This window comes from Hippocampus bargibanti, linkage group LG04 (genome assembly GCF_051943395.1).
Source record: "Hippocampus bargibanti isolate YZ-2025 linkage group LG04, ASM5194339v1, whole genome shotgun sequence".
NCBI classification, from domain to species: Eukaryota; Metazoa; Chordata; class Actinopteri; order Syngnathiformes; family Syngnathidae; genus Hippocampus; species Hippocampus bargibanti.
Window position 1 is genome coordinate 3968937 of NC_142737.1, and position 13380 is coordinate 3982316.

At 36.8% G+C, this 13380-nt stretch overlaps 1 protein-coding gene across 1 annotated transcript in view; it reads left to right on the forward strand.

Annotated features, from left to right (window-relative positions):
- bmp1a (bone morphogenetic protein 1a) overlaps positions 1–13380 on the forward strand; it is a 55564-nt gene that overhangs the window by 15809 nt on the left and 26375 nt on the right. The window contains exons 2-6 of the mRNA XM_088993620.1: positions 3016–3129; positions 6488–6607; positions 7611–7728; positions 10328–10506; positions 12296–12401. Coding sequence (XP_088849746.1) covers positions 3016–3129; positions 6488–6607; positions 7611–7728; positions 10328–10506; positions 12296–12401 — 637 coding nt within the window. The remainder of the gene's footprint in view (positions 1–3015; positions 3130–6487; positions 6608–7610; positions 7729–10327; positions 10507–12295; positions 12402–13380) is intronic.

Below are 13380 nucleotides of genomic sequence, written 5' to 3' on the forward strand. Positions count from 1 at the left end.
TCTCCTCCAACCCCCCGCGCCCACCGGTGCCTGGATACAAGTCAGGCTATAAATTGTAGAAACGTGCTGGTGTTAAAAGCTTGTTATAGCGAGCGCCTTGTCTCCAAGGAGAAAACCCCTGAGCGAGGCCTTTCCTGCATCGAAATGGGGGCATTTAGTCAAGAATCCCGTAAAGCGCATTCCTCGTAAAGTGGGACCGTTCTCTCTCCTTGGCCTCATTAAAAAAAAAAAAAAAAAAAACTAATACGTGTTCAAGGTGCCCCACATTACTCGAGGAAGGCGGTGTCGATATGTCACATCATATATGATGACTCTCATTAACTTTCCAGGCACGCAGTATGTCGTCGTCTCGCCAATCTGGTTTGAACTTGTCTGCGTTAGTTTTACGGATAGCTGGCTTATACAACTCTGTAATGTGTTGCATACATTTCTCGCCTTCAATTTGGAGCTTAGACACGCCGGCTTTCCTGCTAAACAAACATTCACGTCCCTATTTTGGTAGCACTGTATTTTCCGGTGCGTAAGGCGCATGCAAATGCCTTAATTTGCTTCAAAAGATGACACTGTGCCTTATACTGTACTTACTGTATATGTGAAGTAATATTCAACCACAATAGGTCTCGCAACTACTGTCAGCAGCCACCGATTCAATTTCCTCCTGCATAAGAAGCCCCGCGTAACCTCAGCCTCTACTGTAGCACCTTATGATGTGGTGTCCCTTATATTTGGAAAATATATTATTTTTATATAAATATATATTTTTGTACATAATGCAAAACTGTACATACTGCAGAATGAAACAAAAAAAATCCAAAAATAAAAGCGCTTTTTTAATAGTTTAAAGCACAGGTGTCAAAGTCAAGGCCCGCGGGCCAAATCCGGCCCGCCACATCATTTTTTTCGGCCCGAGAAAGCAAATCAAACTTGTTAAATTCCATGATGATTGCTAAAATCTGAGCCAAAATTTCATATTTTTGGATGTCAACCACAATAAAAGTCATTATTCTTGACGTCAGATTTGAAAACGAGTTATTCATTAGTTTGCTGTGTGCTCTATATGTAATATTTGAAGGGATTTAAACATTCTAATGGGTTCCCCAAATTCAGAACGGCCCTCGAGAGGAAACCATAACTACAATGTGGCCCTCGGCCACATTGAATATTTTTATAAATCGACATGGCCTGAATTCTAGAAGCAGAATGCTCCATGAGCTGTTCAAAGCCAATATGTTTGATTTTATTCTGCTTTGTTTGTAGTGTTGTTTGCAGTGTTGTTTCTTTTACTTTGTTTGTTTGCATATTTGCATGCCATTAATTAAAAAAAAAAAGTTTTTTCCCCTAAAAAAAATCAGCGATGCACTGAAGCTGCGATAAGTGAACAGTGAAGTAGCGAGGGATCACTGTATTATATTTGGAAAACTTTTTTTCATTCATTGAAGGTGCACCTTATAGTCCAGTGTACCTTTTATATGGAAAAAGTTTGAAAATACATCATTCATTGGGGGTGCGCCTTATACTCCAGTGCACCTTGTACACCCGATAATACAGTATACAGTTGATTTTTTTAATCAAATAAAAGAAAAGAAAATACTATCTGACCTTTGTGACCACTAAACTGTCAAACTAATTCGGAAAATATAACTAAAATGTTTTCGAGAAGAGTGCGCCTTATACTCCAGTGCGCCTTGTACACCGGAAAATACGGTACACAGTCGATTTTTAATCAAATAAAATGAAAGAAAAGAACATTGTATTTCATCTTTGCCTTATACACTGGATAATACGGAATACAGTCGTTTTTTTAAAGAAAATAAAATACATTTCTATCTGACCTTTGTGACCTCTAAACTGTCAAACTGATTCCAAAACAATAACTCAATATTTTCGAGAAGGGTGCGCCTTATACTCTGGTGCACCTTATATACCAGAAAATACAGTATACAGTTGATGTTTTAATCAAATAAAAGAAAAGAAAATACTATCTGACCTTTGTGAACTCTAAACTGTCAAAGTGATCCGGAAACAATAACTCCATATTTTTGAGAAGGGTGCGCCTTATACTCCGGTGCACCTTATACACCGAAAAATACAGTATACCGTTGATTTTTAATAAAATACATTTCTATCTGACCTTTGTGACCTCTAAACTGTCAAACAGATTCAGAAACAATAACTCAATTTTTTCGAGAAGGGTGCGCCTTATACTCTGGTGCACCTTATACACCAGAAAATATGGTACACACTCGATTTTTAATAAAATAAATGAAAAGAAAATTGTATCTGACCTTTGTGACCTCTACACTGTCAAACTAATTCGGAAATATTAACTCAATGTTTTCGAGATGGGTGCGCCTTATACTCTGGTGCGCTTTATACACCGGAAAATACAGTACATAGTTGATTTTTAATCAAATAAAAGAAAAGAATATACTATCTGACCTTTTTGACATCTAAACTGTCAACTAATTCGGAAGCAAAAACTAAATATTTTTGAGAAGGGTGCACCTTATACTCTGGTGCGCCTTATACACCGGAAAATACGTTAAGCAGTCAATGATTTTATTTGTAAAACCTTTTTTCATTCATTCAAGGTGCGTCCAATGCACCTTATATATGGGAAAAATTGGGAAAAAAACACCATTCATTGTGGGTGCACTTTATACTCCATTGCACCTTATACCCCAGAATATACTTTTAAGCAGTCGATGGAGATTTTATTTGGAAAACCTTTTTCATTCATTCAAGGAGCACCTTATATATGGAAAAAGTTTGAAAATACACCATTCATTGGGGGTGCGCCTTATACTACGGTGCGCCTTATACACCAGAAAATACCGTAAGCAGTCAATGGAGATTTTATTTGTATTATTTTTTTTTATATTGCCTTACACGCTGTGCACGTAGCCCACTCAGTCTGAAGGGCAGGAAAGGTCTCAGGCATGGGGGCGCTTTCGACTTCGCAGTCATGTGACCTGTGCTATAATTCTTTTTTGTGTGTGTGTGTGTCTGTTTCAGCTGCCTTTCTGGGAGACATCGCTCTGGATGAGGAGGACCTACGATCCTTTAAAGTGGATAGAATCATAGATTTAGCTTCCAGAACTGTCCGCAGCGTTAATCACACAAGCACAGGTACAAAAAAAAATAAATACAGTGATACCTCGGCTCACAAACGCTTTAGCTAACAAACCTTTCGCCTTACGAACATTAAATTCGCGACAATATAATCTTGGCATACGAACTATTTTTCGGGAAACACACGGAGCGTCACAATTAGTGATGTGTCATTCGCGAACGAGCCGGTTCTCGGAGCTCCTGAAATGGCAGCCGACTTTTTCTTCCTCTATTGTGTGTAGTTTTAAAGGACAACTGACGTCTCTGGACAAGTTGTGTCCATAATTTGTAAAATGACTTCGACTGAGCGTATTTTAAAAAGATTCCACGGTATATAGCTATATTTTACGTTTTAAGACTCGCGCTGAATATTCCGGAAGTCTTGTTTTTGAGTTGATGACGAGTCCTCACGTGACGTCACTGAAGGAACGCCCCTGACCGAAAAAAAAGGACACATTGTAGCAGTCCTTCCATCACGTCAATGCATTTTGGTCTGAAAACTTCGTGTTGCACCAAACAGAGGCAGAACAAAGTGACAAATTCCGTGTAAGGAATTAATCAGCCTGTGGAAACGGGCTGATTAATTCCTTACACGGAGCTCTGTCGCCATTTTCTGCCTCTTTTTTGGTACTACATTTCCCCCAATGTTGCCTCAAAATGACACGGAATAAATTATTTAATCGATTGCAAACATGTATGCTTTCCTCTTCAGAACTATTTCAATCATATTCATAACTGGATGAGTAACAAGAAAGCATATTCTCCGAATCTGAAGCCATTGTTTTGATTCTCCAGCAAGGCAAGACGTCTTGGGGTGACACCACAACCAAGGGGGCGGGACCTTCTGAAACTGGCCACTTCCGGGTTCATTTTTTTTTGCAGATTTTGGACACTTTCAGTCATTTTTATTGTTGTTTTGCATTAGACTAAAAATATCATACTGCATGTTTTGGGTATTTTAGATGCTATAAAACGTTTTTCTGATGTCAGTTAGGAAACAAAAAAGTGATGTCGTTGTCCTTTAAGGTTTATTTAGTTGAACATTATGTTTTATGGGGACCTGGGAATGGATTGTTCTCGTTTTAATGGTTTCCTATGGGAAATTAATGTTTGGAATACACACTTCACCTTACACACACTTTCTGGGAACCAATTAAGTTCGTAACCCAAGGTATCACTGTACATGAATAATAAAAAAATAAACTCAAAATCAAGACACTCTTTTTGCTGCTTAAAAATAGCAACAGTGCCTCACTCTCGCAGTTGATTCCTTCAAAAGTCTCTTTCGACAAGAAAAGCGCAAGCAAGCGAACATCTGCCAAACATCTGGCGTGCATTTAACGAACGAAACACTTGCAACATCGAACGCGCCCAGATGAACTCTTGACGCAAACGCAACAACTTTCATTCCCCTTTTCCAAAACATTTGCCATTGTTCGTTTCATTTGATCGGATCGACGCCTAAATGAAAAACTGCTGTTTGGGACGACAGCCGGGAGATTGAAAATTGTGTAAACTAAAGTCGTACATGTTCCAGCAAGTACATTTGTGTTTGGGCCTGCAATATGACTAATTTATTGTATTTTTTTATTTATTTTACCGAGAAAAAGTGCTGACGTTGCTTTAGGAAGACTTTTAAAACAGCAGGATGAGATGATTATTTGGAGAGGAAAAAAAGCCAAAACAAAACAGGGCTTGCTATTCTTTACCAGGCATCTTTAACTCATTCACTGCCATTCACAAATTTATTCGGGAATTGAAAATATGACGTCGAGCGACATTCCCGATTTTTGTTTTTTCATGCTTGGGTGCTGATAAAGCACTGGCCATGGCCTCTAGTATTTTTTTTTCCACAAGGGGCAGCATTTCCATTTTTTTCCATGTTAGCGCTAGCTAAGTCTAGCTTTGGCTGCTGCTAAAGCTCCAAATAAAGCAATATGTATGTATTGCATTGTATTTTGGACAGCTGCCCTCATTTCAAGCTTATATAACTCCAGACCCATGTAATTTAGGAATTACCGTATTTTCCGCACTATAGGTGCACCTAAAATTTTATTTATTATTGTACCTCTGCTTGCCTGTGACTGTAAAGTGTCCTTTGAAAGGTGTTTGAAATAAAATTTATTATTATTATTATTATTATTATTATTATTATTATCATCATCATTATTATTATAAAATAACATTTTTTTCAAAAGCTGACCACGCGCCTCATAATCCGATGCGCCTGATGTATGGAAACGTTTTAAAATATGTCATTCATTGAAGGTGCCCCTTATAATGCGGTGCACCTTATGTATGTGTATATGTTTTGCGTCACTATTCCTTATTCAGAAATGAAGAGAAAACAAATGTATAATATTGTTAATTTTTAACCTCAATAATTTAAAGCTGAATAGCGTTAATTTTCTCACAAGAGTTTTGTGATTGTATATAGTACACTTTTCTCCCTTCATTCACTCAATAGCATTTAGATTAGAGCCTTTATTTGTCTCACAGTAGAGAAATTGACATTTCGCAGCAGCAAAAACAAAATACAGGCGCTGCTGTAAAGGCAACCGCCATGTTGAATTCAAAACAACAAAAGTACAAAATAACAAGTCATATGACAACACGAAGACACAGACAGTCATTCAATTTTCAGAACTTTCTGCACCATCTTTGTCGTATGAAGCAGTTCTAGATGAAAGATAGGAGGATCAAAGCGTCCTTTTCACCAGTGGATCAGGGACGCCATGGTGGAATGTGCACGTCTGCTACAAGCTAAATATTGAAAGCTAACACGAAGCTGTCGCATTCATTGACCAAAAGAGATTACCTGTCCCACGTAAATCCACTTCAATTCCAAGCTGCGACATTTCCACATTCGCATGCTCTGCGCTGACCCTTCTTTCAACTGTCCAACAGCGCCAAACTTTCTGCTAAACAAAGCGGGGCTGTGAAAACGTATGTAATGTTTGTAATGTTTAGCTTGTAGTAGACGACGTGCACATGACGTCCCTGATCCACTGCTGAAAAGGACGCTTTGATCCTTCTATTTGTCATCTAGAAGTGCTTCATGTCACAAAGAGGGTACAGCAAGCGCTGACGAATGAATGACTCGCTGTGTCTTTGTGTTGTCATATTTGTTATTTAGTTGTTTTTTTTTTTTACTTCAAGATGGCGCCGTGAGAGTGGCTGCTTTTCCAGCAGCTCCTGTATTATGTTTTTCTACTTCTTTCTTTCCTTTCCTCTTCCTTTCATAACTTTGCTGCTGCGAAATGTAACTTTCTCCACTGTGAGGCGAATAAAGGTACATCCAATCCAATCCATTACACCCGCAAAAAAAAGCTTCTCTTTGAATGTCCAATTTTTACTCCCCCCCCCCCCCATCTAGCATCAAGCAATCATAACAGCCGGCAAGTCTCTGGGCGCAGGAAACGGGCCGCCACGTCCAGACCTGAGCGCGTTTGGCCCGAAGGTGTTATTCCGTATGTCATCAGCGGTAATTTTAGTGGTAAGTTCCTTGTCAAAATAATCGTGCATGCGTTAAATGTGAACCAGATGCTTTGCATACATGGAGATGTCATTTCGTTTCAACCTGAAGTAAGGGAAAAAAATAATAAATTGAAGTTTGAAATGTACTATGGAGAAAAAAAAACAAATACAGGTAACATCCGACTTACATCCAGCTCGACTTACGACCACCCGTACTTACGACCATGACCTCCAGACCCTATTTTTTTTTAAATTGTAATTCTACACCTGGCACCGCAACGCGCTAGCAGGCCGGCAACGCGTGCAACAATTTTGGCCAGCCCGCCAGTCAGCATCTCTATATTTTTTTACACGAAAAAATGGTGGGAATGCCGCTCGACGTCATATTTTCAATTTTTATTTTTTTTTAATACAGTAAAGTCTCGTTATATCGATATTCAAGGGAGTCCGAAAAAATATCGATATAACCGGGACTATCGATATATCCGACCGTGTTTGCATGTAATTTTCTCCGTGCGTGCATAGAAATAGTATCGATATAACCGGGACTATCGATATATCCGATATCGATATAACGAGACTTTACTGTACATATATTTTTTACATATATAATTTTGACATATACATACAGGTAACATCCGACTTACGACCACCCGTAGTTACGAACATGACGTCCAGACCCTATTTTAAAAAACGTCTGGCACCGCAACGCGCTAGCAGGCCGGAAACGCGTACAATTTTGGCCAGCCAGCCAGCATCTCACTCTCGCACAGCAATCGACTGCGTGATAGCACCGGATGGGGGGAGTTTGCATGTCATTTAGCCTCCGAGTCTCTTTATTCAACATTTTGAATGGATTTTGACTTACGACCATTTTGACTCAACGACCATCTCGACTTACGACCGTTTGGTCAGAACGGGGCTCGGTCGTAAGTCGGATGTTACCTGTAAATAAAATCACACGTGAGATGTTTCGCATTTAGTTCCAGTTAATCTCACTGGATTTGTCTCGTCCCATCCAGGCAGTCAGCGGGCAATATTCCGCCAAGCCATGCGGCACTGGGAGAAGCACACCTGCGTGACCTTTATTGAGAGGACGCAGGAGGAGAGCTACATTGTCTTCACCTACCGACCGTGCGGGTGAGTCAGTGGGCTTCGGCGTTCGGCCAAAAGCTCCCGTCTCGCCCTTCCTTCCTCTTCCCCTTCCCGGGCTAATGATTTCACGCCTGTGTACCTTTCTTCGCTTCCTTGCTCGGCAGCCTTTTTCACCATTGTTCCGATCTTCCCGGTCTTGGTGTGAGTTGGTATTTCAGACTGTGTCACTTTGTGGATTTAGATGTTTTAGATTTTCTTTTGGAGATACGTTTATTGTTCATTTTATTACCGCTAATCGAACTACAGTAGTACTTTACTGTTTTTTTGTGTGTGCATATAGTCCCCAAAAATTGCACCTCCAAAATAAATAAATAGATCAATAAATAAATACACAAATAAACAAATACAGTGATACCTCGGTTTTCGACCATAATCCGTTTCAGAAACCTGTTCGAAAACCGATTTGTTCAAAAACCGAAACAGCACTTTTCATTAAAATCAATGTAAAAAATCTTAATCCGTTCAAAGTCTAGAAAACAACTTTTTAACTATTTCATCGCATTAGAATGTTTAAATCCCTTCAAATATTACATATAGAGCACACAGCAAAGTAATGAATAACTCGTTTTCAAATCTGAAGTCAAGAATCATGACTTTTATTTTGGTTGACATCCAAAAATATGAAATTTTGGCTCCGATTTTAGCAATCATCATGGAATTTAACAAGTTTGATTTGCTTTCGCGGGCCAAAAAAAATGATGTGGCGGGCCGGATTTGGCCCGCGGGCCTTGACTTTCACACCTGTGCTCTAAACCTACCGAACCGCCTTTCATTTCCTCCAGAGCCCAAAACAGAAACTTTATCAGACCAAATTCATTCATTTATTTACAGTAAAGTCTCGGTTATATCGATAGTACTGCTTATTACGATACTAGAATATCGATATAACAAGACTTTACTGTATTTCCTCCAGGCAGCATTCGCTTGCCATTTTTAGCTTAAGTAAACGACCCCCCGACGCGCAACAGGGATGGCATTATCCACGCCGGCGGCAGCGGTTAGCAGCGGGAATGCCCGAGTCTGACGCATATGGAGCACCTCCCCACCCAACCCACCCCCCCACCATTCGTCCTTTACAAAGTTCAAGGCGTGGCTATACGCGTGCTAATTAGAGAGCGCCGTCTGCCTGGAAATGGGCCCCAACCTTTTTAATGTCACGCGGAGAGGGAGAGCGTTAGACCCTCCGCATCCGCGGCGGCGCACCGCCGATACGCATTAATTATCAGCATCTGGTTCCATCGGTAGAGGAAAGGTCATTGAGGTCGATGACATCACTCCATTTGTCGGCGCTTTCATTTCAATGCTGTTTCAGAATCAACTTTAGTGGCCAAGTATGTAGAACACACAAGGAATTTGTCTCCGGTAGAAAACGCTGCACTAGTATCATCACAAAAAAAAAAAAAAGACATGACAAATAAGTATGAAGGACACTAATAAAGGCGAATCTAATCTACTGGAATTCCTTCACTCAAGGAATTGTGACTCAAAATTGGTTTTGGATACAAAATAGACATGGGCTTGTTTGAAAGATATGACTGAGGACTTGCTTAACTCATTCACCGCCAGACGATGTGCAAAAATGGGTCCATTCCAGTGCCAGGGTTTTTGTCATTGTCACTCAAATTCCAGGACACACAGATGATTGAGTTTTTAGACGACATAAACATTCAATAGAGCATTAAAAATCTTAGATTCTCTTCTTTCATCACAAAAAAAGAGTTAATTGCTAAGGTATATAGGCCTTGAGTTATGTGAGCTTGAAATGAGGGCACATGTCCAAAATACAATGCAATACATACATATTGGTTTATATAGCGCTTTAACAACAGCTGTAGCTGTGGGGGAAAAAACATTACCAGAGGCCATGGTCAGCGCTTTATCGGCACCACAGCGCAAAAATCAAACAAAACCCGAACAAATTCGGGAATGGCGCTTTATGTAATATTTTCAATGTTATTTTTTTATACATATATTTTTTACATATATAATTTTTACATATACATATATTTTACATAATATTCTGTCATTTTTACAAATATTTTTAGATATTATTATATTAAATATATTATATATAAATCAATATATCTTTTACATATTTTGTATACATTTCTATATTTTTTTACACAAAAAAATGGTGGGAATGGCGCTCTATGTCATATTATCAATTCCCGAATAAATTTGTGAATGGCCGTGAATGAGTTAATGTAAGTGGCAGTGCTGTAAGTAGCAGACGGTGCCTCAAGTGAGTACAGAGCTGGAGTTACACTGATGATAATGGGACGCTATTCCGCAGGGCGTGTGGAAAAAGTGCAAAAAGGCACTAGAAAGTTAGATTTCGGTCTTTAGAGAGTTAATGGCGACGGGGGAAGATACTGTTTAAATGTGGATTTGGTGCGCATGAATCGGTCGCTGTAAAAGGTGGTGGGCAGGGTGCGGAGGGTCCAGTAGGAATTGATTTCATGACTGCTGTGTAGAAATGCCATACCACCTCCTGTTTCATTTCCAACGCCGCCGAATTCCAACCCCGATACTTATTCCCTCCATCCCCACGCCGCCTCCATGTGTCCGTCTCGATGATTGACAGGTGCTGCTCCTACGTGGGCCGCCGCGGGGGAGGCCCGCAGGCTATTTCCATTGGGAAAAACTGCGACAAGTTCGGCATCGTGGTGCACGAGCTGGGACACGTGATCGGCTTCTGGCATGAACACACGCGGCCCGATCGAGATGAACACGTCAGCATTATTAGAGACAACATTCAGCCAGGTACTTTTGAGGACATTGGCAGGAAATATTTTCCGCCATATCCGCCATTTTCTTTTGGGTAAAAAAAACATAGAAATACAAACAAAATATGTTAAAAAAAAATAAGTAAAAATATTTGTAAAAATATGTAGAAATATAAATAGAATATTATGTAAAAATATATTTGTATATGTAAAAAATATATATATGTAAAAATATATATGTAAAAAAAATCAACATTGAAAATATGACAGAGCACCATTTCCGCCATTTTCTTTTGTGTAAAAAAATATCGAAATGTAAACAAAATATGCAAAAAAAAATAAAATAAAAAAAGGTAAAAAATATTTAGAAATATAAACAGAATATTACGTAAAAATATATTGGTATATGTAAAAAATACATATGTAAAAATATATATGTAAAAAAAAATCAACATTGAAAATATGACAGAGCACCATTTCCGCCATTTTCTTTTGTGTAAAAAAATATCGAAATGTAAACAAAATATGCAAAAAAAAATAAAATAAAAAAAGGTAAAAAATATTTAGAAATATAAACAGAATATTACATAAAAATATATTGGTATATGTAAAAAATACATATGTAAAAATATATATGTAAAAAAAATCAACATTGAAAATATGACAGAGAGCCATTTCCGCCATTTTCTTTTGTGTAAAAAAATATCGAAATGTAAACAAAATATGCAAAAAAAAAATAAAATAAAAAAAGGTAAAAAATATTTAGAAATATAAACAGAATATTACGTAAAAATATATTGGTATATGTAAAAAATACATATGTAAAAATATATATGTAAAAAAAAATCAACATTGAAAATATGACAGAGCACCATTTCCGCCATTTTCTTTTGTGTAAAAAAATATCGAAATGTAAACAAAATATGCAAAAAAAAAATAAAATAAAAAAAGGTAAAAAATATTTAGAAATATAAACAGAATATTACGTAAAAATATATTGGTATATGTAAAAAATACATATGTAAAAATATATATGTAAAAAAAATCAACATTGAAATATGTAAAAAATATATATGTAAAAAAATCAACATTGAAAATATGACAGAGAGCCATTTCCGCCATTTTCTTTTGTGTAAAAAAAATAACTAAATATAATCAAAATATGTAAAAAAAATAAACAAAGGTAAAAAAATAGATATAAATATAAATAGAATGTTGTGTAAAAATAACATACATGTTACATGTAAAAAATAGATATGTAATAAATATACGTATATGTAAAAAAAAATCAACATTGAAAATATGACAGAGAGCCATTTCCGCCATTTTCTTTTGTGTAAAAAAATATCTAAATATAAACAAAATATGTAAAAAAAATAAACAAAGGTAAAAAATAGATATAAATAGAAATAGAATGTTGTGTAAAAATAACATACATGTTACATGTAAAAAATAGATGTAATAAATATATATGTAAAAAAAATCAACATTGAAAATATGATGTAGAGTGCCATTTCCGCCATTTTCTTTTGTAAAAAAAAATATCTAAATCTAAACAATATATATAAAAAAAATAAACAAAGGTAAAAAATAGATATAAATATAAACAGAATGTTGTGTAAAAATAACATACATGTTACATGTAAAAAATAGATGTAATAAATATATATGTAAAAAAAATCAACATTGAAAATATGATGTAGAGTGCCATTTCCGCCATTTTCTTTTGGGTAAAAAAAATATAGAAATCTGTAAATTTCGTCTTTTTTTCCTTCCAATATGTACCAAATGTTCAACACATATTTTTTTTTCCATCCTATTTACAGGACAAGAGTACAACTTTTTGAAAATGGAACCCGGGGAGGTGGATTCCTTAGGAGAAGTGTACGATTTCGACAGTATCATGCACTATGCCCGGAATACGTTCTCCAGGTAAGGAGGCCAAAGCGAGCAAAGTGAGTAAACTTTAAAAACAATTCATAGTTAGGATTCCTGTTACATCATAAATTATGACAGTCGAGCTAGCTATCAAGCTACCTATCTAGCTATCTATTTGCTATCTGTTAGTTATCTATTAGCTAGCTATTAGCGGTCTAGCTGGCTGACTAGCTATCTCGCTGGATAGCTATTAGCAGTCTAGCTGGCTGGCTGGCTAGCTATCTAGCTAGCTATATACTGTGTTAGCTATCTATCTGCTTCACGTTACAAAGAGGGTACAGAAAGTGCTAAAGAATGAATGACTCTCTGTGTTTTTATGTTGTCATTTTATTTATTATTTTATTTTTATTTTTTTTTACTTTATGTTACTTCCGGGTTGAGTGAACGCTGGCGCATGCGGCTGCCACTGCTCACCCGCAGAATAAATATCCTGTGACTGTAAAGTGTCCTTGGAAGTTTCGAAAGGCGCTGATAAATGAAATGTATTATTATTATTATTATTATTATTATTATTATTATTATTATTATTATTATTATTATAAGTAATATTATTATTATTATTATTATTATTATTATTATTTTATGATGATTATTATTGTTATTGTTATTATTATTACTATTAGATAGCTAGCTAGCTAGCTAGCTTCCTATCTATTTGAGTTACTTCTGTGTCGAGTGAGCGCTGGCGCATATGGCTGCCGCTGCTCACCCGCAGAAAATGTATCCTGTGACTATAAAGTGTACTTGAAAGTTTTGAAAGGCGCTGATAAATGAAATGTATTATTATTATTATTATTATTATTATTATTATTATTATTATTATTATTATTATTATTATTTAAAGCAACTTGCACTCTGCTCCAGCCCAGATAAGCCTTTTAAGCTGTCATCGGGTTTTCCGTGGGTGCGCCTCTTGTTTTATAGCCGTACATAGAGAATGTCTGCAAATGCATGGGTATCGTCTCCGTCCACT